The following is a 26,331-nucleotide window of genomic DNA, read 5'->3' on the forward strand; positions in this document are numbered from 1 at the left end:
TCATTCTGGCCATGACGCACGCGTGTAAGCAGGCAGCAGGGAAACCCATCAGAAATAAACCGTGAGCAGCCGGGTGAGTCAGCAGGCTGTGCTCCAGTGCCCGCCCTGTGAATAGGAAGTAATTATGGCTTGTCGTTATTGACACGCACACACACCACTCCTTTGAAAGAACATCTTAATATCTGATCAGGATGTTTGCTTGCCAGAGCCTCTCCCTCTTCTACGTCCATCCCTACCTGCCTTGAATAATCCTAGCTGCTGTCAGCAGGGAAACCGATGCCAACTAGACAGCTTGTGGAAAAGGCATATTTTAAAAGGCTTCTGGGAAAGTGTAAAGTGGCTTGCGTTATCTCAGTTATAAGAAATAGAGAGGAGGAGCGCCGAGCAGCGGTGATTCAGGCCTTTAATCCCAGCACTCTGGAGACAGAGGCAGGAGGATCTCTGAGTTTGAGGCCAGCCTACAGAACAAGTTCTAGGACAGCTAAAGGCTACACAGAGAAACCCTGTCTCGAAAAACAAACAAAAAAAAAGAAAGAGAGAGAGAGAGAAGAAGGAGGAGGAGGAGGAGGAGGAGGAGGAGGAGGAGGAGGAGGAGGAGGAGGAAGAAATTGCAGTATGTACATTTTTTATTTTTTAAAGGCCATACACGGCCGGGCGGTGGTGGCGCACGCCTGTAATCCCAGCACTCGGGAGGCAGAGGCAGGTGGATCTCTGTGAGTTCAAGGCTAGCCTGGTCTATAGAGCTAGTCCAGGACAGGCTCCAAAGCTACAGAGAAACCCTGTCTCGAAACCCCCCCCCCCAAAAAAAAGGCCATACACTATTTGATGCATTCAGGGCTGAACTCAATGAACTGTTTAAAAAGAAATAGCTGTACCTAACATTTCATATGAAATTCTGTTTGCTATTGACCAACCCTGTGTGTGTGTGTGTGTGTGTGTGTGTGTGTGTGTGTGTGTGTGTGTGTGTACTGCTCAAGTGTACCTATGCGTACTGGGGATTGAACCTAGAGTCTCATGTGCTAGGCACATGCATCCTGAGCTCGCAGGTGTTTAACTTAAAGAAATCAGACTCAGAAAGTCAAAAAAGACAAGTTCTACATTTTTCTCTCATATACAAATCCTAGACTTTAATTTTTATATGTGTATGTATATGGGGGAGAGGGGCATGAAGCTAGAACGGTGACCGTGAGAGAGAAAGAAAATATCTCACGAGGGGAAGGGAAAAGTACGATGGATTGCATGGGACATGAAAATGAGAGCTTTCTGGGGAGTGTGGAGGATGCTACAGGAGGGTAAGGAAGGGATGGGATTGAAGATCAAAAGAAAAGAGTTATGTATGAAAATGCCATAATGAAACCCATTATTTTGCAAGCTAACTTTAATTTAAAAAAAAAAAACCTATATGCTATTTTTTTTTAAAGTTGGCAAGAATAATCACAAGCCAGGCTCACAGCTGTAAATCCCAGCACTCTGAAGGCTGAGTGAGGCAGGAGGATTGCCGTGGAGTTTGAGACAAGCCTAGGCTTTAGAGGAAGGGCCTGTCTATAAAGAAATAAGAACTGGTACCCAAAGGATGGCGCTCAGATATTTCATCAAAATGTTCTTACTTCCCCTCTTTTTTGTTGCTGTCACTCTCATTTCCATACTGTCCCCCTCCTGGTGCCCCTCATGTCACCGTCACTCATGCCATGGGCCAGATGCTCCCCTTCCTTCCCCATTTCCTTCTCACTCTCTTTCGGGGGAGCAGCATCACCTGGCACCGAGCAGGCACTCGGTACAGTCAGGTGTTGCCTTTCGCTCGAACCCGAGTGACAGCACCTGTGTGTACGCTCGCTGCTGGGGACTGTGTTTTCTCTTAATGACTACAGGCCCTCTAGTGCGGTCACAGGGCCCTGTCATAGAAACGCTGCTCATTTGTTCTCAAGGCTATCAGAAGGTGAGGCGATCACTGGGAAACAACGCCTCCTAAGTACGTACAGCTTCACTGATTTCCAAGATATGTATTCTGGATATGTGGGAGCCAAATTGAATGGCTATACAGTGACAGCTGATGTGTTCTGTAAGCTTCCTGGGAGTAACAATGTGCTTTGAGCATAACTAATGATTGCTACAACATTGGAATCACACTCGTGGATCAAAGAGCCATTTCACAAGTTCACTCTCCTAGGGAAAGAGCATGTCCAACTGTGAGTGCCTTAAGGAATTCCTTAATCAAGGCGCAGGTTCAGAATTAGTTAACCTGCTTTTATTCTCATCGGCCTACTGACCTTCTTAAAATAGAACATGAATGTAGCTTAGTGGTAGAACACTGTTTAGCATATTCAAGGACCTGGGGTCAAGGGGCAGTATATATACATAAGAACAAGTTTTTTCAACATCTTTTAAAGTAGGAATTTCAGTTTTTTTTGACAGGTACTACCCCTCAAGCGAGTAAAGGCTTATAGGATCTTCCAAAGGCTGAAAATCCATTCTTATTTTCTGAAATTTTGACCATCTTTTGGGGAGCTATAAGAAATTGAGGGGCTGCAATGCTTAGGTATCTATGCAGAAGATAGGGTGGAAAGATTATAAGAGCCAGAGGTGGTGGACTATTAAACAGCATTTTCCAGATGTGCAGACACACATATGAACTCACAGAGATTGACAGCACACTCAAGACCTGCTCAGACTGAAGCCAGACAAAAATCCCAGCACAAAGGAGAGGAAGCAGGTACAAAATCTGACCCCTAGCTAAAAAGCTACTTGAAAATGATCATTGCTGGGAGAGGAATAAATCAATTTTCTTCAAGTGACACTGGGTATATCAACCATATTCCAGGGCAGTCTTCATGCTCAGGAGTAGTTTGGCCAACACAAAATGAACTCCATCCTGCTTTTAGTCACTTTTCTCTCTCTCTCTCTCTCTCTCTCTCTCTCTCTCTCTCTCTCTCTCTCTCTCTCTCTCTCTCCTGCTGCTGCTTTTGTTCTTTTCTTTCTTTTCCTCTTCTTCTTCTTCTTCTTCTTCTTCTTCTTCTTCTTCTTCTTCTTCTTCTTCTTCTTCTTCTTCTTCTTCTTCTTCTTCTCCTTCTTCTTCTTCTTCTTTTTTGTTTTTGTTTTTTTTGAAATAGGGTTTCTCTTTGTAGCCCTGGCTGTCCTAGGACCCACTCTGTAGACCAGGCTGGCCTTGAACTCAGAGATTTCCCCCCCCCCCCCCCCGACTGAGTGCTAGGATTAAATACATGCACCACCACCACCACCACCACCCTGCTGGGGTTTTGTTTGTTTGTTTTTTGTCTGTTGTTTTTTTTTTTGTTTTGTTTTTTGTTTTGTTTTGTTTTGTTTTGTTTTAAGAGAGAAAGATAACAAGGAGTTGAATGGATAGGGAATGGGGAATCTGGGAGGAGATGGGAATAAATATGATAAAAATATACTGTGAAATTCTCAAAGCATAAATTCAATTTTCTAAAAAGAAAAAAATCACGTAATTCCTGCTGGCCAACTCTATGCCCTGGCATGGAGATTGAAGTGAACTTAAATTCATGGCTTCATATAATTCAGGCTGCACAGACTATGGCCCCCCATCTGTTTCTATAAGAGCAATCTTTATAGCTTCATGTAATTCAGGGATACACAGACTATGGCCCACCATCTGTTTTTATAAGAGCAATCTTTATAGCTTTTCATAATTGAAAGGCCTCTAAAGAAAAGTATTTAGAGGCCTTTGAAAATACTGTAAAACTTAAAATTTTGGGTCCAAAATAAAGTTTCATTGGACTGTCTCATACCTGTTTGTTTACATGTTTCCAGTGACTTTTTGTACAGCCCTGCCGCAGTGGGAGAGTTGTATGTGTCGTCCCCAAAGTCTAGAACATTTGCTGAATGTTAACAGAAAAAAATTTGCAGTCAGACATCTAGTTTACTCCATCTCAGTTTACTCCAATCTAAATGAGCGCTTGTTCACACAAATCCTTGCATAAACCTAGGTCAGATGATCACTAAGGACAGAAGATAGTTTGTTTTTATATTTTCTTGTGCATATATTTACTTTTGTAAGAATGGCATATTCTTGAATAACATAGACCCTATTAATACAGTTAAAACACAGAAGTTCTAACCCTAAATAAGCCCAACAATTTTAACCTGACGTTGTTCCTAGAGTTCTAGAAAAATGTAAAAACATGTCTGCTGGTGATCTCATGATTTAGCCCTTTAGTACTGGGACTTCCCTTTCTCACTGTGTAGTCTTGGCTGACCTAGAATTTGCTCGACAGAAAAAACTGTCTGCAAATTTGCAGAAAAAACTGTCTGGCCTCTGTCTCCCAATGCTGAGATTCCTGGCATGCACCACCATACCTTGTTTTCTGTGATATGTGTGTACTTATTGTTTCAGCATGTGAAGGCACAATTTTGAGATTTTATTCAGCTATGAACAATTTTCATTATTACTTTATATGCTTCAAGTGTGGTGGGGGAAGCTTGGGGAAATGATACTACTTTTCTGAAGTCAACAATAAATGTAGAAAACACTGTCTACATAATGTTCCTAACTCTGCTGAGGCTGACATTACGTTGTTTCATCATGCCGTGTATAATTGCTTTAGACTTTTCAAAAATAGATAATGATCCAGGAATTCATATGAGTCCCTCTAATAGGGCTGGGCCAATTACTACTGATTAGGATTCTAGAAGGCATATTGGAAAGAGTAACTGCATTGATAGGAACTTGTCTTGACGTCTTAATGTGCCTCCTGACATAAGACTCCCTTCAGTCAGGGGACTTCCTCAGTTGGATGGCTTGTCACTGCCACAGATGAAGAATTTGCAAATGAGTTTCACTTCAAATAGAGGCACCATATGGATAGCTGGAGTCCGCTTTATTCCGTCCAGATCTGTCCACCTGCCATTTAGGAAACAGCGTCCCTGTCTTCGTCAAGTTCAACCAAGTGTTATTGTAAAATTGGGGGTGACTGAATGAGGCAAGTGATTTCTAAAAACAAAACTCAAACTCATAAATCATTTACCCCTTCTAGGATTGCTGACAGTAATGCTGGACAAATCACTGACTTCAAAGCAGCTTTACCCACTGGCCCTCCTGAAGTAACTGAGAATCTGCCTTTCAGGAAGATCCCCAGGGGTCCATTAGATGCTAACCTCCATGGAACTGGGCTCTGAGAAGCACTTTCTAGGCCCTAATCAGTGCCCCCACACACTGACCCAGACCCACCCATCCCAACAGTGTAGGGCCTGTATTGTGATGCCTTTCATGATCCTTTGAAGGTCCTGATAGTCTCTCCAGCACCATCACTCTGGCACATCCTCGGGGTTTGGCACGCGAGAGTTCAAAGTCCATTGGTGGAACAATATTCCTTCTACCTAAAATATCAATGCCTGCTAAGTCACAGTACTTCTGAGGAATCAGATTTTAGGCTGATGGGCATGTTTTCAGTTGGCAAGTTTGGGAGGGATGTACACACACAGGTGGTCCAACAGGAGGTAAGGAACACTTTCTGGACTCTAGAATCTAGAGGCTGGAAAAGATGCATAGTAAATGCCTGAGAGATGCAAGGCTGTTTTCTTCTTGACTCATAATACGCATCTTTCCCCCTATTTAAAAAAAAAAACCTACACATAAACCAGGCAGTGGTGGCGCACACCTTTAACCCCAGCACTCAGGAAGCAGAGACCGGCAGATCTCTGAGTTCAAGACCAGCCCAGTCTACAGAGCAAGTTCCAGGACAGCCAGGGATACACAGAGAAACCCTGTCTCAGAAAAAACAAAAAAACAAAAACCCTACACATTTTATATCTTTAAAATCTCAGGCTGTGACTTTCTTCCCATATTCTGCCTCTCATCTGCGACAAAGAGCCTCGCCCTGGGGATTCCTCTCCTTCATCCTAGGCTGTCAAAAGTACTTTTACACTGATGTTTCTAAACAGATATTAATTATTCTAACCAACAGGGCTGGAGAAATGGCCCAGCAGTTAAGAGTACTTGCTGTTCTTGCAGAGGGGCCACAGTAGATTCCCAGGCTCACAACCGCCTGTAACTCCAGTTCCAGGAGATCCAGTGCTTTATTCCAGCCTCTACAGACACTTGTTACATGTGTGGTACACAAACTCACACAGGCACCCTTACACACAAGCGTAAACTTTGCAAAAAAAAATACTAAACAACAAAAGATCACTACATAACTTGGTTTTTAGCTGTAGAATGAGTGTTCTGTGGATTTAGGGACAGACAATTTGAAAGAGCCAGGGGGGGAATCAGCCCTTGGCCCCTGTTTTGAGTAGTGAGGGGCCACTTAGGGCTTCGGAATCAAGTTGTGCCCCAAACAAGAACCATCTGCTGGATAGAGCTATTGTCTATCTTATTTGAAAGGAACCCGGGCCTCCTGGTACTACTTAGCAACTTCACTCACAATCAGCTGCACAGACTAACCGGAGTATAATTATATTCGAGGATCTGTGGCCATTTTTTTCCTTCCTGGAGTCTATTGCTGTCCGTGTCCATCACCATGGACACCAGCTGCTGCCCATTTGTCCATCTGAGTCCATCTTGACCACCTTTGGGAAAGAGTGCATTTGGTTTTCTTTGTGTCCTCAACTATGTCTTCTCAGTGTGTGTGGTGATACTCTTCAGGGTAATTTGCTCGGGCCTCGGACCTTGGGTGGAGTTGAGAAGAGTCATCTTGCCACCTTTCAAGTGTGCCATGTTGGGCAATCAGATGCAGGTGTGCCAGCAGCTTGGGTAGAACAATGATTGTGTTCTATGCCCAGAAACATCAAGCTGAGCTCACCTGAATACTTTCCCATGGGGTTAAGTGCCCATCCCAAGGGAAAGAAATTCTTAACTGACCACTTTGTGGGAGATGGTGTTGTTTTAGAGTTTGCTGTTGGAATCTTAAAGCTCTGTGGATGTTTCAATTTTTTAAGGTTTCTTTTTAAACCTAATAACATTGGGTTTTGTCTCTAAGCTGTTGTTACTCTGCCTTTGCCTGAGAGACTTTGTACCTTCATTCTCTGAAAATTATGTTTGTTGATCAAAGCAGAAGTACTAGATATTTTAAAAATTAAAACAGCCAATGCTGAAGAGAGGGAAAATTAGAGAAATGATTACCAAAGGGGCCAAAGGATCATCTACTAGAATGTCCTAAAGATAACAGGGGTCAGGGTCAAAAATGGCCATCCCTAACCCCCTCTTTGTTCAAAACGTAGCTCTAAACAAGGATCCTGGTTAAAAACTTACTCAAGTCAGACAAGACCATTCTTTCCATTTTCCTTAGTCACTGTAAGGCTGTTTGAAGGTATAACTAACTATTCTCTCTGCTTTTCTTAGTCACTGTAAGGCTGTTTGAAGGTATAACTATTCTGTTTTTCTTAGTCACTGTAAGGCAGTTTGAAGGTATGGTTCTTGTTTCTGCTGTGCATAAAGCGCAACTCCAGACCTTTGTGGGCACCGGTCTTACCAGGAAATGGGAGCATCATGCCTTTGCCTGTCCTCTGTCCACAGAACATCTCGGTGCTCTACAGGGTGGTTAGTGATTCATTTTTATAATAAAATATAACGGGTAATGTATTCTTTCCTTTGAAGGATCCAGGATTTATTTTCTAAGCACGAGGAAAACATGCAGCTTTAATAATCTGCTAGCATGCTGAATTATTTTCTTATATTGGAATAGGCAGCAGTAGCAGTAATGTAATATATATAGGCTGCCATGCCAGCTCCTCAAAACCATAAAGTACTGTGACTTCTGGCAGAGCATATACACTGATATTAAAATCACCCACTCACAGCCAGATGTGGTGGCATACACCTGTAACCCCAGCTTGAAGGAGAGGTTGAAGGAATATTGTGGGTTCCAAGTCAGTCTGAACAACATAGTGAATTCCAGGCCAGTATGGTTTACAAAGTGGACTCTGCTATAAAACAAACAAACAATTAATCAACAATAAAGCAGAACATCTTCTTTGAAGCCTCCCAGCTCTTCCCACATTCCTGCCTGTGCAATGGTTCCCCATGAATGGTTACTATCAGGTCCTCCTTCATCAATCAGCTGGGCCTAGAAATAAAGACACCATCTACATTATCTTGCTGAAGGTGTGGGAAGATAAGGAAAATCAGAACTAGTGACCAGGTCTAGCATTGTGCTGTATTCCCTTCGTATACAGAGAAGGCCAGAGAGGTTGCATCTCATGGTCTCATGGTTACTGCTCAGTTCCCAGACACTGACATGTCACCTACTTAAGGCACCAGAGCATGTAAGGACAAGAAGAAGCTTTAAACACAGGAGTAAACCAAGCTTGATGAAGCATTTCCTTTGGCCTAATAAAAAGGAAAGCTGGGATTGATTTGGCCTCAGTATATACAAGTCCCGCATCAATAATTGTGACCAGGGGGATAAATGGTTGCCTTTTCTGTGGTCCAGAGACCTGAAAGTTAGTCTAGAGGAGCTCAGCAGGGACATATGACAAATGATCCTTCCCTTCCCGGGGCCATAGTGTTGCTGCACTCTGACAACTGCCCAGGACATTTTTCTACTTCTGCTGGGCACAATCAGAGCCGGTTGTGTTGCACCTGTCCTGGGTGACCAGCATCATCACGGTATTCAGCAGAGAATCTCGGGGTCAGTGCACAGCTCTCCGGATCATAAGCCTGTATTGTTCATGGTAAAATGGAAGTGCTGGGGAGCTGCAGGCAACTTGGGTGATCATCTCCTGTGTCCTCCTTTTCCTCCAGATAAAAACAGTCATGGAAAATATTTCTTCTATAATCACTTGGAAGTTGCCACATTTTTTGCATTTTCAGTTCATATCTTGCTTTTGTAGGTGTTTGATAAACCATCTTAGATACCCCCTAGCTCCCAGGCACATTAAAAAAAGCCAGTAAGGGTCCTGCTCCAGGGATTTATTAGGGTCCCTTCTGTTAAGCTATATCTTAAGATCTCTTAAGATAGGCTGTTCTGGAGTCAGAGAAATAACTTAGAACCCCTAGCATGCAGAGAATTCTGGGTTCAGTGTCTCCCAAAGGAAACAATTTTAAAGGAATTCTCTTAATCTGTTCTAATTATTGGGATTTCCTGGAGTTGATTCTGTTTATCACTTCTGACTGCAGCATTCTGATCCAGTGCTCAGGGGCGGGCTGGCGGGTGGGGGGGGGGACGGGACGGGACGGACGGGGGACGACTACACAGGTGTATAGGTGCATTTATGATATGAGTTTATATGAAGGCCCGAAGACAATCTCAACTGTCCTTCCTCCAGAGACATCCACCTTGTTTGTTTGTTTGTTTGTTTGTTTGTTTGTTTGAAACAAGGTCTCTCTTGATGGCCTAGACGCTAGGCCAGGTGGCCAGCAAGCCTTGGGGATATGACTGTCTCTACTCCTTCGGTGCTGGGATTACAGGCGTGCAGTAGCACACCCAGCTTTTTATGTGGGTTCTGCAGATGGACCTCAGGTCTTCCTGTTCCTGCAGCAAGTACTGTACCAACTGAGTTATCACCCCAGCATGTCAAGTGTTTAATAATGACCATAAAGTTGTCTTTTCCACTTATGTAGCCATTTATGGTTGCTAAGGAATTTTTATATACAGCAGTGTAGCGATCTTTATGTAGACACACTTTATATAAAACCATAAACACAAGAGCCCAGAGCTTAAATGGCATGCCCAAAGTCACATCATTGGGAAAATGTTGTGCCCAGGGATCTTGACTGCTGTTCTGATGCTTCTGTCAGACAGGTGTTACAAATCCCAAGGCGTTCCTCAGAAGTTCTGTTAACCCACGAAGATACTGAACTATAGCAGTGGCCCAACCTCCAAAGACCATGTGTCTCTCAGAAAGAGGCATAACAGTTTAAAGCTGAGGCGATAAATACAGTTTGGGGTCACAGTCCACCAGAGACAGGGGCCCCTTGACATTCTGGAATTCATAGACACTTCTGTGTTTCAAATTCCCAGCGCATCAAGAGAGGGCAAGATTAGCTGTTGGGGAATGTGGTTGAAAGCACAGGCCATCTCAGAAGGCATTTGGAAACAGAGGCTGTGGGGAAGAGTGGCGGCCCTAGCATATCATCTCAGGGCAGCTCTGTGGACAACCTCAGTACAACGCGAAGGTTTTAGGTTTTAGTTCGTTGTTTGCTTCTGACAGATCAGCAAGTCACCTCACCATGTTCCCATCTCTCAAACACACTGCATAATTGTGTGGTGGTTTAGAAAGGCCATTGTCTGCACAAATAAAAATAAAAGAAATGACTCAGTTGCAAGTGCTTGCCTCACAAGCATTAGGACCAGAGTTTGGATCCTCCACATCCTTATTTAATATATATATATATATATATATATATATATATATATATATATACACACACACACACACACACACACACACACACACACACACACATATATATGGCCAGGTGGTGGCACAAGCCTTTAATCCCAGCACTTGGCAGGCAGAGGCAGGCAGATCTCTGTGAGTTCAAGGCCAGCCTGGTCTACAGAGCAAGTTCCAGGATAGCCAAGGCTACACAGTAAAACCCTGTCTCAAACAAACAAACAAACAAACAAACAAACAACAACAACACAAAAAACCCTCACATACCTTTAAGCCTAGCACTGGGAAGGGGGTGTAGGATCTGGAGCTTATTGGCTAGCCAGGGTAGATAAATTAGTTCAGTAATAAACCTTGTGTTAAGAATAAATAAATGAGATGAAACATTGAAGGAGATACCCATGTCAGCCTCTGGGCCTCCAAGAAAAATAACAGTTACTTTACTGAAAGTACTCATAGAATGAGATCCAGAGCTCTCTATTCTGGTCAGCAGAAGGCAAATCGTAAAAGTTTATTATCATCGGTCTCAGTGCATTTGCAGTAATTGAGTAACTAATTGAGTCCATATCACCTTAGACAGAAGAGGACTGTTCCTAAGGACCTGAGACACCGGACAAACCCATTAACCTGAAGGATTAGAGGTGTACAAGGACAAGGAAAGTGACAGGAGACGAGATGCCCCAAGGATGGACATTCCACCTCCCCCCACCCCCCCACTGCAAGGTTCAGCTGTGAATGGATGCATTTGCATCCGGATCAGCTGAGTGAATGGGCCATCTGGCTGAATATGTTAGGTTGCCATAGTAACAGGTTTTGGAAAGAGTCTTGGGAGAGGTCATGTGCCTTGCAGTTCAAGGGGTAGTCCTCAGACTATCAGCATTAGAGTCACCTGGAAGCTTTTAAAGGGGGAGGGGGGACACTAGCCTCCCACACCCACCCATTCTTACTGAGTCACAATCTGCATTTTTTTTTTTCAAAAACATGTCTTTTAATGAGATTGCCAAGTGAATCACAAAGTCTGAAAAACACTGCCTTAGCCGAGATTGAGAAGCAAGATGCTCACTTTCAGAGTGAAAAACACAAACGGCTCGCCCTCTGCACACTAGTCAGGACAATAGCCGTGATAAATCTTTCCCTCCCATGCGTCTGCTCTCCCTGTCATTAGCAGCGCGTTCACAGCCCCAGATTATGACTATTCATTTATGAATTTGTCACCTAACCAGTCTGTAAGTCTGCTGCTGGCACTGGGCAGATCTTCATGTAGCACAGCACCTGGCGTATGACAGATGTGCATGGCGATAGCCAAACCTCCAGCTGCCCAGGCTGACAAACGTGCCACCTCCTCAGCCCGTGCATCTGTAAGGCGTGGAGCAGCATGCCCCTCCTGGGGTTGGGAAAGGAAACTGGCCAGTGTGCTAACGCAGCACCCTGCTGCAGCCTCGCTGTTCGTGGGTGGCGCTGACTCGTGGGTGCTCAGTGACTGCTTAATAAAAATACAATTAAGAAAAGGAACCTCGTATAAAAACTTCAAAGCTGAGAAGTTTGTGTTCTGTCACTGCTATCACATATAAACCTGAGTTTTAAATTATAACGTACAAAGGAAGTGTAACATAAGAAAAGGAAGAGATTGACAGGGTCAGGATGAATTTGCAGGAAATGTGTGGTTAGGTGTCAGAAAACCTGCCCAGCTGCATCCACGCCAGCTGCTACCTCTCTGTGCCCTGGTTTCTCTACCTAAAGAGTAAAATCCATTAACTCCTCCTTATTTCATAGAGCTATAATGGAAGTATCCTAAAGTGTAGGAAGTCATACCTCACTCATACTTATATCCCTACCTACTTCTTTTTTTTTCTTTTTTTCTTCTGAGATAGGGTTTCTCTGTGTAGCTTTGCACCTTTCCTGGAACTCACTCTGTAGCCCAGGCTGGCCTCGAACTCACAGAGATCCACCTGCCTCTGCCAATCCTGAGTGCTGGGATTAAAGGTGTGCGCCACCACCGCCTGGCCCCTACCTACTTCTTCATGCAGCACCAGGCTCATAGGAGATGGTCACGGCGCAGAAGTGTCCAGTGGGATTTGAGCATGTGTTCTCTGTGGGAATGAAAACCCATCCCTAACAGACAAAACTGTATCCCTTAGCACCGTGTCCTGGGGGTGCAGGGGAAATGGCAGAGGACAAGTGTCTGAAAGGACTTCTCGCAGGTGGGGCAGGGTGAGTGAGAGGGAAAATGATGGGGAAAGGTGAAATAACACTAAGACAGAGGTTTGTATCCACGAGCCAGAGCCCAGGCATGTTCCCACAGGAACATCATAAAGGAGGAAAAACAATCAAAAAGCAGCCAGGGGGAACCGGAGCAATGAGTTATGATTTGGGGACTGATTGGTATACATGAAAAAGGTTGCACACTTTGGAAGTAGCCAGATGTGGTAGTACTTGCCTATAATCTCAACATTGAGGAGACAAAGGCAAGAGGATCACAAGATTGACGGCAACCTGGTCTATATAGCGACCTCCAAGCCAACATGGGCTACACAGCAAGACCCCACCTCACAAAAGAAAAAAACAGCAACTGGGGGCTAGAGTTGTGGCTCAGTGGGTACTTGCTGCCCTTGCAGAGGACCCGTGTTCGGTTTCTGGCACCCACACAGTGGTTCACAACACCCTTGACTCCAGTTCCAGAGGATCCAATGCTCACTTCTGACCTCTGCGGGCACAGCCATGCACATGATATGTATATATACGTGCAGACAAAGCACTCATACACATACATGTGAAAGAAAAATTATAAAAGAAAAACAGCAATAGATATAATGGAAGGAAGTTCTTTAAAAACTTCAAGGAGGCTGATAAGATATTCAGTCAATAAAGTGTCGCTAGGCAAGCGTAAGGGTCTGAGTTCAATCCCTGGAAACTACATAAGAAATCCAAGAATAGTAATGTGCAGGGGTTTTTTTTGTTTGTTTGTTTTTGATTTTGTTTTTTAGAGACAGAGTTTCTCTGCGTAGCTTTGGCTGTCCTGGAACTAGTTCTGTAGACCAGGCTGGCCTTGAACTCAGAGATCTGCCTACCTCTGCCTCCTGGGTGCTGGGATTAAAGGTGTGAGCCACCACCTTAAAAAGTTCAAGCTTTTCATCCCAGTATTGGGAAGCAGAGTCAGGAGAATTTCTGGGGCTCATTGGTAGGCTAGCTTAGCCTGCTTGGTGAACTCCAGGGTAAAGGGAGACACCCTCTCAAAGGAATAAGAGGGGTGGCCCTTGAGGCATGGCAATATTTCAGGTTGACATCTAGGTTCCACATACATGTGAACACACATACACATGCACTCACATGTGAGCATACACACACATGCACATATTTTCACACTGGACGTTTTAGTTAAACTTCCTCCTTAAAGCCCCTTCTCCCTCGAGTGGGACTGGAGCTTCACCTCTGGCGCATCCTAGAGTATCTCCTAGTCAGATGGAATTCAGGATGCATCTTCCACTCAAGGGATTGAGTTCCTGATATAACTCCCACGCATTTGGGAGTAGGTTCCTCTACATAGGAAGCCCACGGCAGAGGCAAGGAAAGCAGTCCTGGGCTCTTCACGTGGGCTTAGACAGGAAGCTTGTGTCCAGAGGCTGTGCTGACATCCCCACAGTGCCATTCACCTAGTAACACATTCCACACACTTTTCTGAAAATAGCAAGGAAAAAAAAAAGGAGAGTTTTAAAAGATTTTCACAAAGCACCATGCAAAAAGTGAACATCTTCCGTGTTTTAAGGGAGATTGTGGCAGCCCTCAACCCGGGTGTCCTAATGCCAGTCACCCTGACAAACCTACAGAGTGTTACCCTTGTGACATCCTTAGTATGCTGTTTCCTTAGTGGGCCAGGGGAACAACAGACCACAAAGACGGAACACATGGAAAACGTGTCTTTAGTTCCCACCGCGTCCCAAACACTGTTTGTGTTATAAGCTCTAATATAAAACATGGAACTGAAGCTCCCTGGGTGATTTTCCTGTTTTGCTGTCAATCACACACAGAGCAAAGGGCTATTCTATATCTACTATGTTTCCAATGGCAAACGATTAAAAATAGATTAAACAGTTGGTTTCAATGGTGCAATTATAGAAAGCATTTTGTGGGGTTCTGGTGCATGCAGCATTTCTTATGGATGCAGTTTGCCATGTCTTTTTAAAATTTTTTTACTTTCACAGCACCATTCTTTAAAAAAAAAAAAACTCTAAAATAGAAAGGGCAATCTTAAAAATTGTTTTTGTCCTGGTTCACGTGGGAAGCAACAGATGGATCAATGAGGATTCTGAGAAGACAGTTATGCTGTGCTTGAAAGAAAAGAAGGCACATTCGTAGCTATCGTTTGGGATTGTCCTTTCAGTGTATGGAAACCAAATCATGTAACCCCGAGAAGTTTATAGCTCCATTACCACCCTCAGTATATACCGCCCAAATCCCTTTATCATAGAGCAATTTTTTAAAAGTCTTTAAATACATAGCATGGATTATTTGGTAATTTGTCTTTCTTAAGGAGAGTGAGTCATACCAGACTTAATATCCAAGGCCCCGTGGAACCTGACCTCCGTTGCCAGCACACACCGTCCTCCACTGGTTTCTGGTTTCTCTGGTGCGTGCCGAGCCCTGTGTTTGCCGGCAGTGAGCCCCTGGCGGCCCTAGGCTTCCCCTGGCGAGGCCACAATCCCAGCCCAAGACCACTAATTGATGTGGTGCTTGCTGGGAGTTGGTATCAAGCAAGATCAGTCTCAGGATTAATAGCATGTGCCTCTCTGCTAATGTTTATAAGATGCCCTGTTCCTAGAAAGCTGTGGACCTCCCACAGGATAGAATATGATCCACAGCTGGAGCCATTCCGTATCTCAGAGTGCAGTCGGGAGTTTGGAATTCAGGATATACAACTCATTCTAAAGCCCCGAGACAGCAGAGTCAAACCCTGAGCGGAAACCCAGACTCAGAGCTCAGCAGTACCACCTCCTTGAAAACTCCAGGAGCCGCTGGGAAGGTCTGATGCTGCCTCTAAGAACAGAATGATTTGACCTTGTGTGGATTGGAAGCTATATTACCCGGCTACAAAGCAACGAAAGAGCAATAAATTATCCGATGGCATGCATGATTGGAAATACTTGGACATCCGTGTTTTTGTCCTGATCTATCTCATGTTCTTGAGGTTTTATGGCCAGGCATGAAGTCAGCAGTCACTTGGGCCCGGGGGTGGGGGGAGCTTCCTTAAGTAAAACAGATATTCTGCTGGCATACCTTGGATGTGAGATGCTGGAACACTGAGTTTGCTGCAAAAAGGATTAGAGACTTCTGGAGCGTATACTTCTGTGGAAGTAGAGAATGTGCTTTGTTTGATCCTACCATGATGTGTATCCTAACAAATTTGTTTTTCAATAAAAAAAAAAAAAAAAGTCATGGAGAGCAGAGCTAGCTAATTGCTGCTCATTTCTGAAGAGTTGCCTGGTGCTCAGTATGACAGAAGACCGAAAATCTGTGGGATCTGATAAGATGAGAGGCGTGTTGTAGTCCAGTTTAGAAATAGACCTTGTCCACAAAAATCCAACAAAGAATAAAATTCTATGCCTGTGCAGCTAGATGAGGAATTCGGGGGAATTCCTGCTTTGGTGTGAACTTCAACAAATTTAGATTCATGAAAATACATGAAGCATCAAGCTGGTGTTTAGAACTCACTTTATTTTCACTGTAGGCATTAGTATCAGTGTTTCACCTTCGGATGAAGAATTGACAGGTGGAAGGCGGGGCGGGGGGGGGGGGGGGGGGGTCCGGGGGCCCGAGAGGGAGATGCTTGGAGATTAAGAGCACTTGTTGCTCTTGCAGAGGACTAAGTCAGGTCCCCAGCATCCACACAGTGGCCCACTACTCTCTGTAACTCCAGTTCCAAGAGATCCAACACCTTTTCCTGACCTTCACGGCAACCAGACACTCATGTGCTGCACAGACACACACACATACACACATACACACACACACACACACACACACACACACACACACACACACACACAGGCAAACCACTCCGACACGTAAAATAAAATAAAATAGATAAAATAAAATTAAAACTTGGTAATGCAAATGTAGGAGGAGAGGGGGGTTATACCAGAGAAAACTTTATTCCATCAAGGAAATGCTTGGAAGGTTCATCCAGGTTGCTTTTATCAAAAGCTGGGCCTTTTTGTGCTGAATCTCACAAATATCATACAAACAGTCCAGTTTGACTCCTTGCCCTCATGTATATTATTGCTAGCTTGCATTTCTGCCAGCCTATTATTCCCATCCTTATGGTTTAATCTTCAGCCACCTGCTGCCCAGGGGCATCGAGTACCATTTCTTGTACCTATTTTGCTCTCTGCCCTCCTCAAGTGTTTGTTGTGCCCATTTCTAATTGTTTTTTTTTTCTTGCTGTTGAGTTTTGATACCCCAGATATTAGCTCTTCCTCAGTTATAGATAAAATGTCTCTCCTAGTTCATAATTTGCATTTATATCTACTTCACATAGGCAAAAGTTTTTAATTTTGATAAAGACCAATTTATCCATTTTCTTTTAACAGATTGTAATTTTGATGTCAAGGCTAAGAATCTTCACTAGACTCCTTGTTTGCTTATGTCTTTTTTTTCCCCCGGCTGTTACTAAGATGTATCAAAGGACTGGCTTTTAAAAAAGATTTACTTGTATTGTATGTATATACATGTTTTGCCTGCATGTATATATTGCCATGTGCCTGCAGGGACCAGAAGAGGGCACTGGATCTCCTAGAGCTAGGGTCGGTTATTAACTGCCATGTGGGTGCATAGACCTGAGCCTGGGTCCTCTGCAAAAACAGCCATTACTCTTAGCCACTGAGTCATTGCTCCAGCCCCAAAGGTCTGGCTTTTAAGATTCAAGGTGTGAGAGAAAGAGAGAGCAGAGGGTAAGGTCTATAAGGCACAGTCCCCACTAGCTACACATCTGACTGGTTGCCCCATTACTCTGAGCCTCTGTTTTGTTTATGATAAGATGGTTTTATCTAATAAATAATTAAATTAGATAAAACTCTGTGTTCTGTCTGGCACATACAGAGTTTCATAGGTGATCTCTCGATTCTCTAAGCTGGCCTGTTGCAGCTACTGAGTAATTAGCAACTGGCTGCTTTGAACAAACACAGGAAACTCACTTGGGTATAGATGAGGCAGAAATGTCTAAGGGCTAATTGTTTGGTTTATAGGCACTTGCACTCCTGCCTCTGAGCTTGACAACCAACATCTTGTGTGGTAACTTAGCTACTGAGGACTAGTTAAATAAAGCAGACAAATGAAAATTTTATTCTAACTCAGCTAAGATTTCTGAAAAATTGGAAGACTTTAGGATGGGAGTCAATATTGATGAGAGCTGGGTTTTTTAATCTGAATTTTAGTTTATTAAACCAGTACTAAATTAAAGAAACATATGAAATACCCCCACAGAAGTAAATTCTGTTATAAAACAAATAAGGGCATTCATTCTATCTGTTCAATATAAAATTAAATATATATAATTATAGTGTTTACCTGAATTCAATTCTTAAAATCATTAATAAGAAATCTTCTGACTTTTAAATAAGCTAGGAAATGTAAGTTTCATCTGAACTCTGAACACTGTTGGTGAGTTTCCCTTAACTGAAATGCTTGGCACCAGATATGAAATTTCAACTGTTTGATGTTTTTAAATATTTACATATACATAATGAATTATCTTAAGGATGGGGCCCAGAACTAACACAAAATTCATTGTGCTTCATATACACTTGGTCATGTAGCCCCAAGGTCATTTTATATATTTTAAATGGTTGTGCGCATGAAACCTTTTCGAAATGTGACATCCTTCCTCCATGTGTGCCACCATGTTGTCATTCAAGGATGTTCAGATTTGGGAGACTTTTGGGTTTCAGACCCCTAGACTGGGGGATGTGCCCATGTGTAACATTAACAATTCAGCTGTCGCCGAGCTTCTATTTATTCAGCATTTATCATTTCATTCTTTTCTTTTTTCACTACCCTTACATAAAAACTGTAAAATTTCACCCTATTCCCACCTTTTCAAAATCAGCAGTAGCACCTTTAGAGCCTTGTCCGGAATGAAGTTCATCATGTTAGATTTGCTGCACATGTGTTATTCTTGGTGTGTGGTTGGTTCTAGATAAGGACCCAAAGCAGAGGTGGGTGGTGGTGGCACACACCTTTTATCCCAGCACTCTGAAGGCAGAGGCAGGCAGATCTCTGTGAGTTCGAGGCCAGCCTGGTCTACAGAGTGAGTTCTAGGACAGCCAGGGCTACACAGAGAGACCCTGTCTCAGGGGTTGGTCATAGACAGAAAACATAGCACATGAATGTTCAGGGAGAGAATCCAGGTGGAAAGTGGGAGAGGTCATCTCTCACTTGTGGCTGGGGATGATGGGAAAGGCAGGTAAGATTGTGCACACATGCATGTCAGGTCACGCTTAGCAATATCTGGTGGGACCATTAGCAGTCTCCTTATAGCCCCCATGGTGGGCCTCAAAGCCAGGACCTCCCACATCTCTCAGCCTCCAGAATTGGGTCTATCTTTTGTCAATTGTATGATTCAGCCAGATAGTATTTTGGAGGGAATAGTGAACTCATAGAATGCAAATACATTTCTGTTTGTTGTATGTATCTTTTCAAGTCTGGCTTGACATTGTTTATAATTTTTATGTTATTTAAATTAGTCAGAAATTAGTTAGATTAAGAAATTAGTTAGAAATTAGTTAGATTAAGCCCATATTGATACTAGATTTAAAAAACAAAACAAAACAAAAAACCCCACAAAAAACAACAACAACAAAAAGCCCTGCAAATTAGGCTGAGTTTGAGCAAGTCCAAACTCTAACTGATGTTGGCACGTGACACCCCAGTAGAGGCCTTGCTTCTGGGCTATCTGGTAGTGCAGGACTTTTATCATATCACACCATGCTAGGGAGATTGGGAAATAAAAATAATTCTTTTCTAAATCTGCAATTATACTAAAAGTTCAAGTTTTCAAAGTAAAATCAGTTGGTTTTAGATATTTGGGGGGTGTTTTTTCTTTAAATTCTTTTTTCAAGACCTTACTTTCTCTCTTATTTTTTTTTCCTCTTCCAGGGTCCTGTTTCCCAGAGGAACCATTCATCTCAACAGCCAGGGAGAGTGCCTGGATGTTCAAAGTAAGGTTTCAATATGATCTGTCTTGTAGATTCCTTGTCTCTGAATGAAATTGAGGTTCCTGCTGCTACTGCTGAATGACCGGCTGGTTTTAAAATTCCGCTGACAGTGTCTGAATAAATGCACTCTTCAAAGTGCTGCTCTCCAAATGATACCCTTCCCCGGTGTGCTAAGAGCTAGAGACTGCTAACAGAAAGTCCTCTGAAACATGGTCAAGCCAGTTAATGTTTAATTTGGGAGACCTTATGAGTGGCCATTGGAGGGAGACATATCAAAATATGGTCACAATAATCTTGGGACATTTCTAACTAGAAAGTTATTTTTAATAGAGGAAAGTGGTGGGTTTCATTCTATTTATTTATTTTTATTTTATGCGGATTGGTGTTTTGCTTGCACGTATGTCTGTGTGAGGGTGTAGGACCACGTGGAACTGGAGTTACAGACAGTCTTGAGCTGCCATGGGGGTGCTGGGAAATGAACTCAGGTCCTCTGGAAGAGCAGCTAGTGCTCTTAACCTCTGAACCATCTCTCCACCTCCTCGAGTTATTTTTAAGTAAATATAGTTGTATTTGTTATTATTAAGAATATAAGGTGAACCTCTGTGAGGAGTGAGGGCAGGGTGAAGAAGGGAGGCCGGGGTGGGAAGAGGGAAGGGATGAACGGAAGGGGAAGAAAGGAACGGGGAGGGAGGGAGGGAGGGAGGGATCATGTGATAAACACACATCGCCACAGTGGCAGAGCCCCAGGAAGCCCCTGGAAGCCCCAGGAAGTCTTCAGTTTCTGGTTTGCCTGAGACTGGATCATTTCCATCTTCAGATGTTTGCCGCTGGTGCCCTAAACCTCTGCCTGATAACGCCTTCAATGGTCACCTCCGGGGGCTCTCCAGAACAAAGGAACAATTAACTAAAACTCCACCAGATGGCAATATTTGGAAAGCCATTCGGAGAGATTTCAAAGCTGTGCGTCGTAATTGTTCGTGTGGTGACTGGTCTCAGGCATCAGGTTCTACCTAGATTTCATCAAAAGTGTTTTTTTTTTCCCCTCAATAATATGCAAATAAAAAAAAGTGTAGAGATGTAGAAGGATGTGTATGGGATTGTATGTGTTGTTTTCACTTTTGGAATGCTAAAATTAGAAACCTTGTCTTCAAATAGTTCTCTAGAAGGTATATGTTAAAGGCTCAAGTCTGTGAATAATTCTCCAGCAGGCATTGGTACACATTCAAGTCTCAAATCTGTGAGGATGGTACATTTGCTTTCATGCCCCATTGTGAGAAATGTTCTAGGGGAGACGGACATTGTTAAGAGGCTCATTTGAGGAAAGAAACCCGATGCCCCACCCCCTCCCACTCAGGTTATTTATTAGGAAGTCTCCTTGATATTAAACCAAGAGAAATGTGCATGTACGTACAGAACTGTCATTTGTGTTGGATTGGGACGATTAAGGGTCACCAGAGGGAATGAGGAAGCCTTTCTCTTCTATCTTTTATAATTTATTTTCCATACCAACCACAGTTTCCCCTCCCTCATCTCCTCCTGTTTCCTCTCCCCACCTCCTTTCTACCCCACCTCCCACCCCCACCCCCCCCTCAGACAGGGTCAGGCCTCCCACAGGATTCAACAAAGCATGGCATACCAAGTTGAGGCAGAACCAAGCTCCTCCCACCCTGCATTAAGGCTGAGCGAGGCATATCACCATAGGGAATAGGTTCCAAAATGCCAGCTCTCGTGCCAGGAACAGATTTTGGTCCCACTGCTAGGGGTCACAAACAGACCAAGCTATACAATTGTCACCCACATGCAAGGGCTTAGGTGGGTCCCATGCAGGCCCCCTAGCTGTCAGTCTAGAGTCTGTGAGCTCCCACTAGCTCAGGTCAGCTGTCTCTGTAGGTTTCCCCTTCGTGACCTTGACCTTCCTTGCTCATATAGCCCCTCCGCGCTCTCTTCGACTGGACTCCCAGAGCTCAGCCTTTCTCTTTCACCCTGGTCAAGCAGATATCTGGACCCCAAGGGTCCCAGCCCCAGCTGGCTTTAGAGGAGAGTGGGGTCGGAGAGTAGAAAGGTAGCTCAGAGCAACAGAACAAGGAAGGACCAAGAAGAGAAGAGAAGCTGCCTGAACTTCCTGTACCCATCGGGAGCTGGCCTGGGAAGGTTCCGGGGGACTTGTGGAAGTGAATCGTGGCCACACTGGTGGATCTGTATGGTGCGCCTGGGATAGTCCTGATTAACTTCCAGTGCCCTGAGTATGGACCCGCTAGCACCCCTATCTGCCCTCAGATGTCTCCATGGATGGTAAATCACGTCATCACCCTGCATCCCAACTGGCGTGCGTGAAGAAGTCATAGAAAAAGGTGAGCCATTGTCTAGGCTCTATCTCTTTATAAATCTTCTCTCTGGAGCTATGGGACGAATACTTTTTAAATTCTACTTTAATTTTCATACAAGTGGGATGGCTCGTTCAGGAAAGTACTTGAGTCCTAGTACCCAAGTAAACAACCAGCCGTGGACTGGAGTGATGACTCAGCACTAAGAGCGCTTGTTCTTGCAGAGGATCCAGGGTCGGTTCCCAGCATCCACATGGTGGCTCACAACCATCCCTAACTCCAGTTCCGAGGGATCCAATGCCCCACTGGAACCCCACGGACCATGGACACCAGCCACATATATGGTGCACAGACATACATGCAGGCAAAATACTCATACATAAAATAAATAAATGCTTTTAAAATTAAAAAAAAAAAAAAACTCATTGACCTTTAAAAAAAAATCCAAGTGTAGCGGTGCACACTTGTCAGCTCGGCACTGAGGAGGCATGGACAAGATGATCCCTAGGACTCATTAGCCAGTCAGCTCTAGGCCAATGAGAGACCCTGTCTCAAAGACGCTTAGCTTCTGAGGAATAACATCCAAGGCTGGCCTATGACCGCCACATGCAGGCGACATGCACACACACGCACACTCTCCTGCACCCTGGTCTCTCCGGCCCCTCCTGTTGCTATTCTTCTTCCCTTAGACAGTTTTGTTTCTGCTTTCATGTCATACGCACACAAATTATTTCATGTATCAGTATAAGGCACACCCATGTTAGAAACACCTGGTATTTGTTTTTGTGAGGCAGACTTCATTTGTTTAATATGATTACTTCCAGTCACTTCCATTTTCCTGCAAACTACATAGCTTTGTGTTTCTCTTTTTTTTTTAAATTTTTTATCAATTATTTATGGATTTCACATCATGCATCCCAAGCCTGCTCACCTCCCCATCTTCTCCGTTCTGCCCCGTACCCTTGCAACCTGCCCCCAAAACAAAATTGTAAAAATCAAGCCAAAAAAAACCAAACAAACAAATAAGAAAAATCTCAGCGTGGAAGCTGTAGTGCGGTCCCGCTCTGTCTTTCTTTACGGCTAAAAGAATTCCACTGTGTATGTGAACCTCGTCTCCTTCATCTGTTCCTCTGTTAGTGAGCGACTGGTTTGGTTCCGTAGCTCAGCTGTTGTGGATGCGGTGGCAGTGAGCACCAATGGGCAATATCTCTGTGGTCTGTGGACTTGAGTCCTTCCGGTACATGCCCAGGAGTAAGAACAGCTCCGTCAAATGGCAGATTTAAGTTGTGAGAAGCTCCTATAGTGGTGGATTTGTTTACAACCCAACCAGCCGTGTGCTAAGGGTTCACTACTGCTGCGTCACACCAGCACTTGTTATCTGTGTTGTTAGTGACCATTCCATTCCGACTGGGGTGAGATGGACTCTGGATGTACTTACATTTGCATTTCTCTGATGGCTAGTAAGTTTTTCATATGTTTATCGGCTACTTGTATTTCATCATATAGCAACTGTCTGCTTATTTTATTAATTCATTATTGATTGTGTTATTTGCTTTCTTGTTGTTTAGTTTTTCTGTTCTTTGTATGTTCCAGCAGCTGACGCCCCCCCCCCCCCCACGGCGGGGCTGGAAAGTGGGCAAAGTACTTGCTTACACTATGAGGACCTGGGTTCAGATCTCCAGTATCCACATAAAAAGCTGGCATGATAGTACACACCTGTCATCCTGGGTTGGTGGGCAGACAGGCGCATGCTAGGTTTCAAGGTTCAAGAGCAACCAGGCTAGCCAATCAGTGAGGAGCTCCAGGTTCATTGGGAGACTGTCTCGAAAACTAAGGTGGAGAGGAATAGAGGAAAAGCCTTGATGTTGACCTGTGGCCTCCAGTCACACACATACAGGCACATACAGTCATATACACACATAAGTCCACACACATAAGTGAAAATGAAAATCCATGTAACTGGCGAAGATTTTTTTCCCACTCTGTAAGCTGTCTCTACTCCATTAAGGGTTTCCCTGTAGCAGAGAAGCTTTCTAATTTCATAATTTCCCATTGGTCAATTTTCCAACCTTCTTTCCTGAGCAACCAGAATGCCAATCAGAAAGTCCTTGTCTACATCTTGAGGTCCTAGGTTGGGTCTTATCTGTCAGCTTTATCTATTTCTCAAGGACAAAATTCTAGCATTGGAATTCCCAAGTCTGACCATTTCTGTCATTTTGAATCTAGTTTACTACATTTTTATCACAAGGAATAGTTTTCAAACATACACAATGAGAGGCTAATATTTTCACATTTTTAAAATGTGAAATTATAAAAGCAGTCTTATAAGAAAGAGTAAGTAATGTATTAGTAATACTATTTTAACATATATAAAATTTACATATGAGTGAGCAATGTCCTTATTGTTCATGTGCCTAATGTGAATGACATATTATAGTTTTAATCATTAGCAAAAATGGGGGAGCTTCTGTCTTAAAGTTTTACTAAAGCTAAAAAATATACACATAAATGACTATAATAAAATGTAGAAAATGAGACTCACTACAGGAGAAACCTAGTTAAAGTACTATGGACATGTGAGAGGGCATAAGGGCGACCAGACTGAACCATTAAATTAGTTGGTTTTGGACACACAGGGATAATGATGCTTGTTCCCATTCATTCCATAAACCTGTACTGATGCCAGCTGTTTTCCAAGTTCTGTGGGAACAGCTGGGGCTGACAGGTAAACAACAGAACTTTAGCACATGCTATTTAGTGGAGCAGAGAATCTTAAACAAACAAACAAAACCCTGGGGCTGGGGAGATAGCTCAGTTGATAAAACACTTGCCTTGCAAGCGTGAGGACGTGAGTTTGATCCCCAGCACCCACATAAAAAGGTGGACATGTAGTGCACACTTAAAACCGCTGCTCGAGACGGGAAGACAGATGGGTTCTTAGGGCGTACCAGCCAGCCAACCTGCCCAACTGATGAGTTGTTTCTGCTCAGTGAGAAACCTTATTTCCAAGACTGTCTTCTAGTCTACACTCACACACCAGACACACATACCACACAAACATACACCACACACATACACACATTCACACACACATACAGAGAGTGAGCGAGCCTATAAGCATATGAAGCTGGCTAGCTTGTATTGTAGAAGATGAGTGGGATTGGGTAAGGGCGGGGAGGGTCTTTGGAATGAGGACTCTGTGACTCTTTGGAGTCAGCTGACATGGGCGACAGTGAGATCCTTAATAAGAATGCACAGGTAGACATAGGGCCAGCAATGTCTACGATCATGGCCCTCAAGTAACTTGCCTAGAGTCTGAGGGTTGGCACCTGCTGGTTTGGATTCTCATTGATCTGTACTCACAGCTTTAACATTCCTCTGCCTCATCTGTAGAACTACAGGAGAATAAACCTGAGCAATCAATGCATGCTTTTCCCATCTTCTACAACAGCAATGATTTTATTTCAGTTTCTCTTTTCTTTTCTTTCCTTCTTTCTTTCTTTCTTTTCTTTCTTTTTTTTTTTTTTTTTTTTGTTGTTGTTGTTTTTCAAGACAGGGTTTCTCAGTGTGGCTCTGGCTGTCATGGATCCATGGATCTTGCTCTGTAGACCAGGTTGGCCTTGAACTCACAGAGATCTGCCTGCCTCTGCCTCCGAGTGCTGGGATTAAAGGCGTGCACCACCACCATTGCCCTGCTTTTATTTAAATCTGTAAAGAGTAATAAACAGATGAGTTGTGGGAAACAAGAGAAAGTTGGGACACATTCTTACATTTGCTAGTTATGCCTAGGGCTCTGGAAAACGGTTCCCTTTACCAAGCCCCACACTCCCTATCTTCAGCACAGAGGCAGCTAAGCCCCAGCCTGTATGGGAAGGTCTGGCAAGGCTTCCAAACTCAGTGACATCCAACTAACCTCAGTCCAAAAGAAAAAGACAGGTATCCAGGTGTGTGTGGGGGGGGGGGGGGGGAGCATCTGGAGAAAGGGAACGTTGGTAGAAAAAGCAGCAGCAGCAGAGGATCTGTGGAGAAAACAAGAGAACTATGAAGCCTGGCTGCAGTGGGAAGGGGTGGGCAGGGCAGAGCTGAGAAGACAGAGCAGGGACAGAAAGCTAAGAAGCCCGCTCTCCATCTCAGATCTGCGCCTCGGGCAGCTCTGCAGCAAACTGGATCATGGAGCAACACAAGAATAGACACGGAAATCCAGGGAAAAGTTAATGAGCCTCTGGCTACGGTGGCTGCCTGGAGTGAAGGAAATGGATGCGAAATAGGATTATGCGAGGAAGAAGTCAAGGATTCATTTGCATGGTCAGCAAATGGATTTTCTTTCAATTAAAAAGGGTTTACATTTATGTAGTTTAGTGGTGTGGGCCACACCATGGCACCCATGTGGAAATCAGAGAACTTGTGGGTATTGGATCCCTTCCACCCTCTGGGTTCTAAGGACCAAACTCAGGCCATCAGTCTTGGTTGCAAGTGTGTTTACCTGCTGAGCC

At 43.8% G+C, this 26,331-nt stretch overlaps 1 protein-coding gene across 3 annotated transcripts in view; it reads left to right on the forward strand.

Moving 5' to 3' along the window:
• Mapre2 (microtubule associated protein RP/EB family member 2) overlaps positions 1-26,331 on the forward strand; it is a 150,458-nt gene that overhangs the window by 2,369 nt on the left and 121,758 nt on the right. For all 3 annotated transcript variants that reach the window (XM_006980114.4, XM_076554833.1, XM_076554832.1), the window contains exon 2: positions 19,456-19,517. Coding sequence is in view for 1 of the 3 variants with exons in the window: in XM_076554832.1 (XP_076410947.1) it covers positions 19,456-19,517 (62 nt within the window). In the remaining 2 variants the exon portion in view is untranslated. The remainder of the gene's footprint in view (positions 1-19,455; positions 19,518-26,331) is intronic.

The sequence above is a fragment of the Peromyscus maniculatus genome, chromosome 19 (genome assembly GCF_049852395.1).
Source record: "Peromyscus maniculatus bairdii isolate BWxNUB_F1_BW_parent chromosome 19, HU_Pman_BW_mat_3.1, whole genome shotgun sequence".
NCBI classification, from domain to species: Eukaryota; Metazoa; Chordata; class Mammalia; order Rodentia; family Cricetidae; genus Peromyscus; species Peromyscus maniculatus.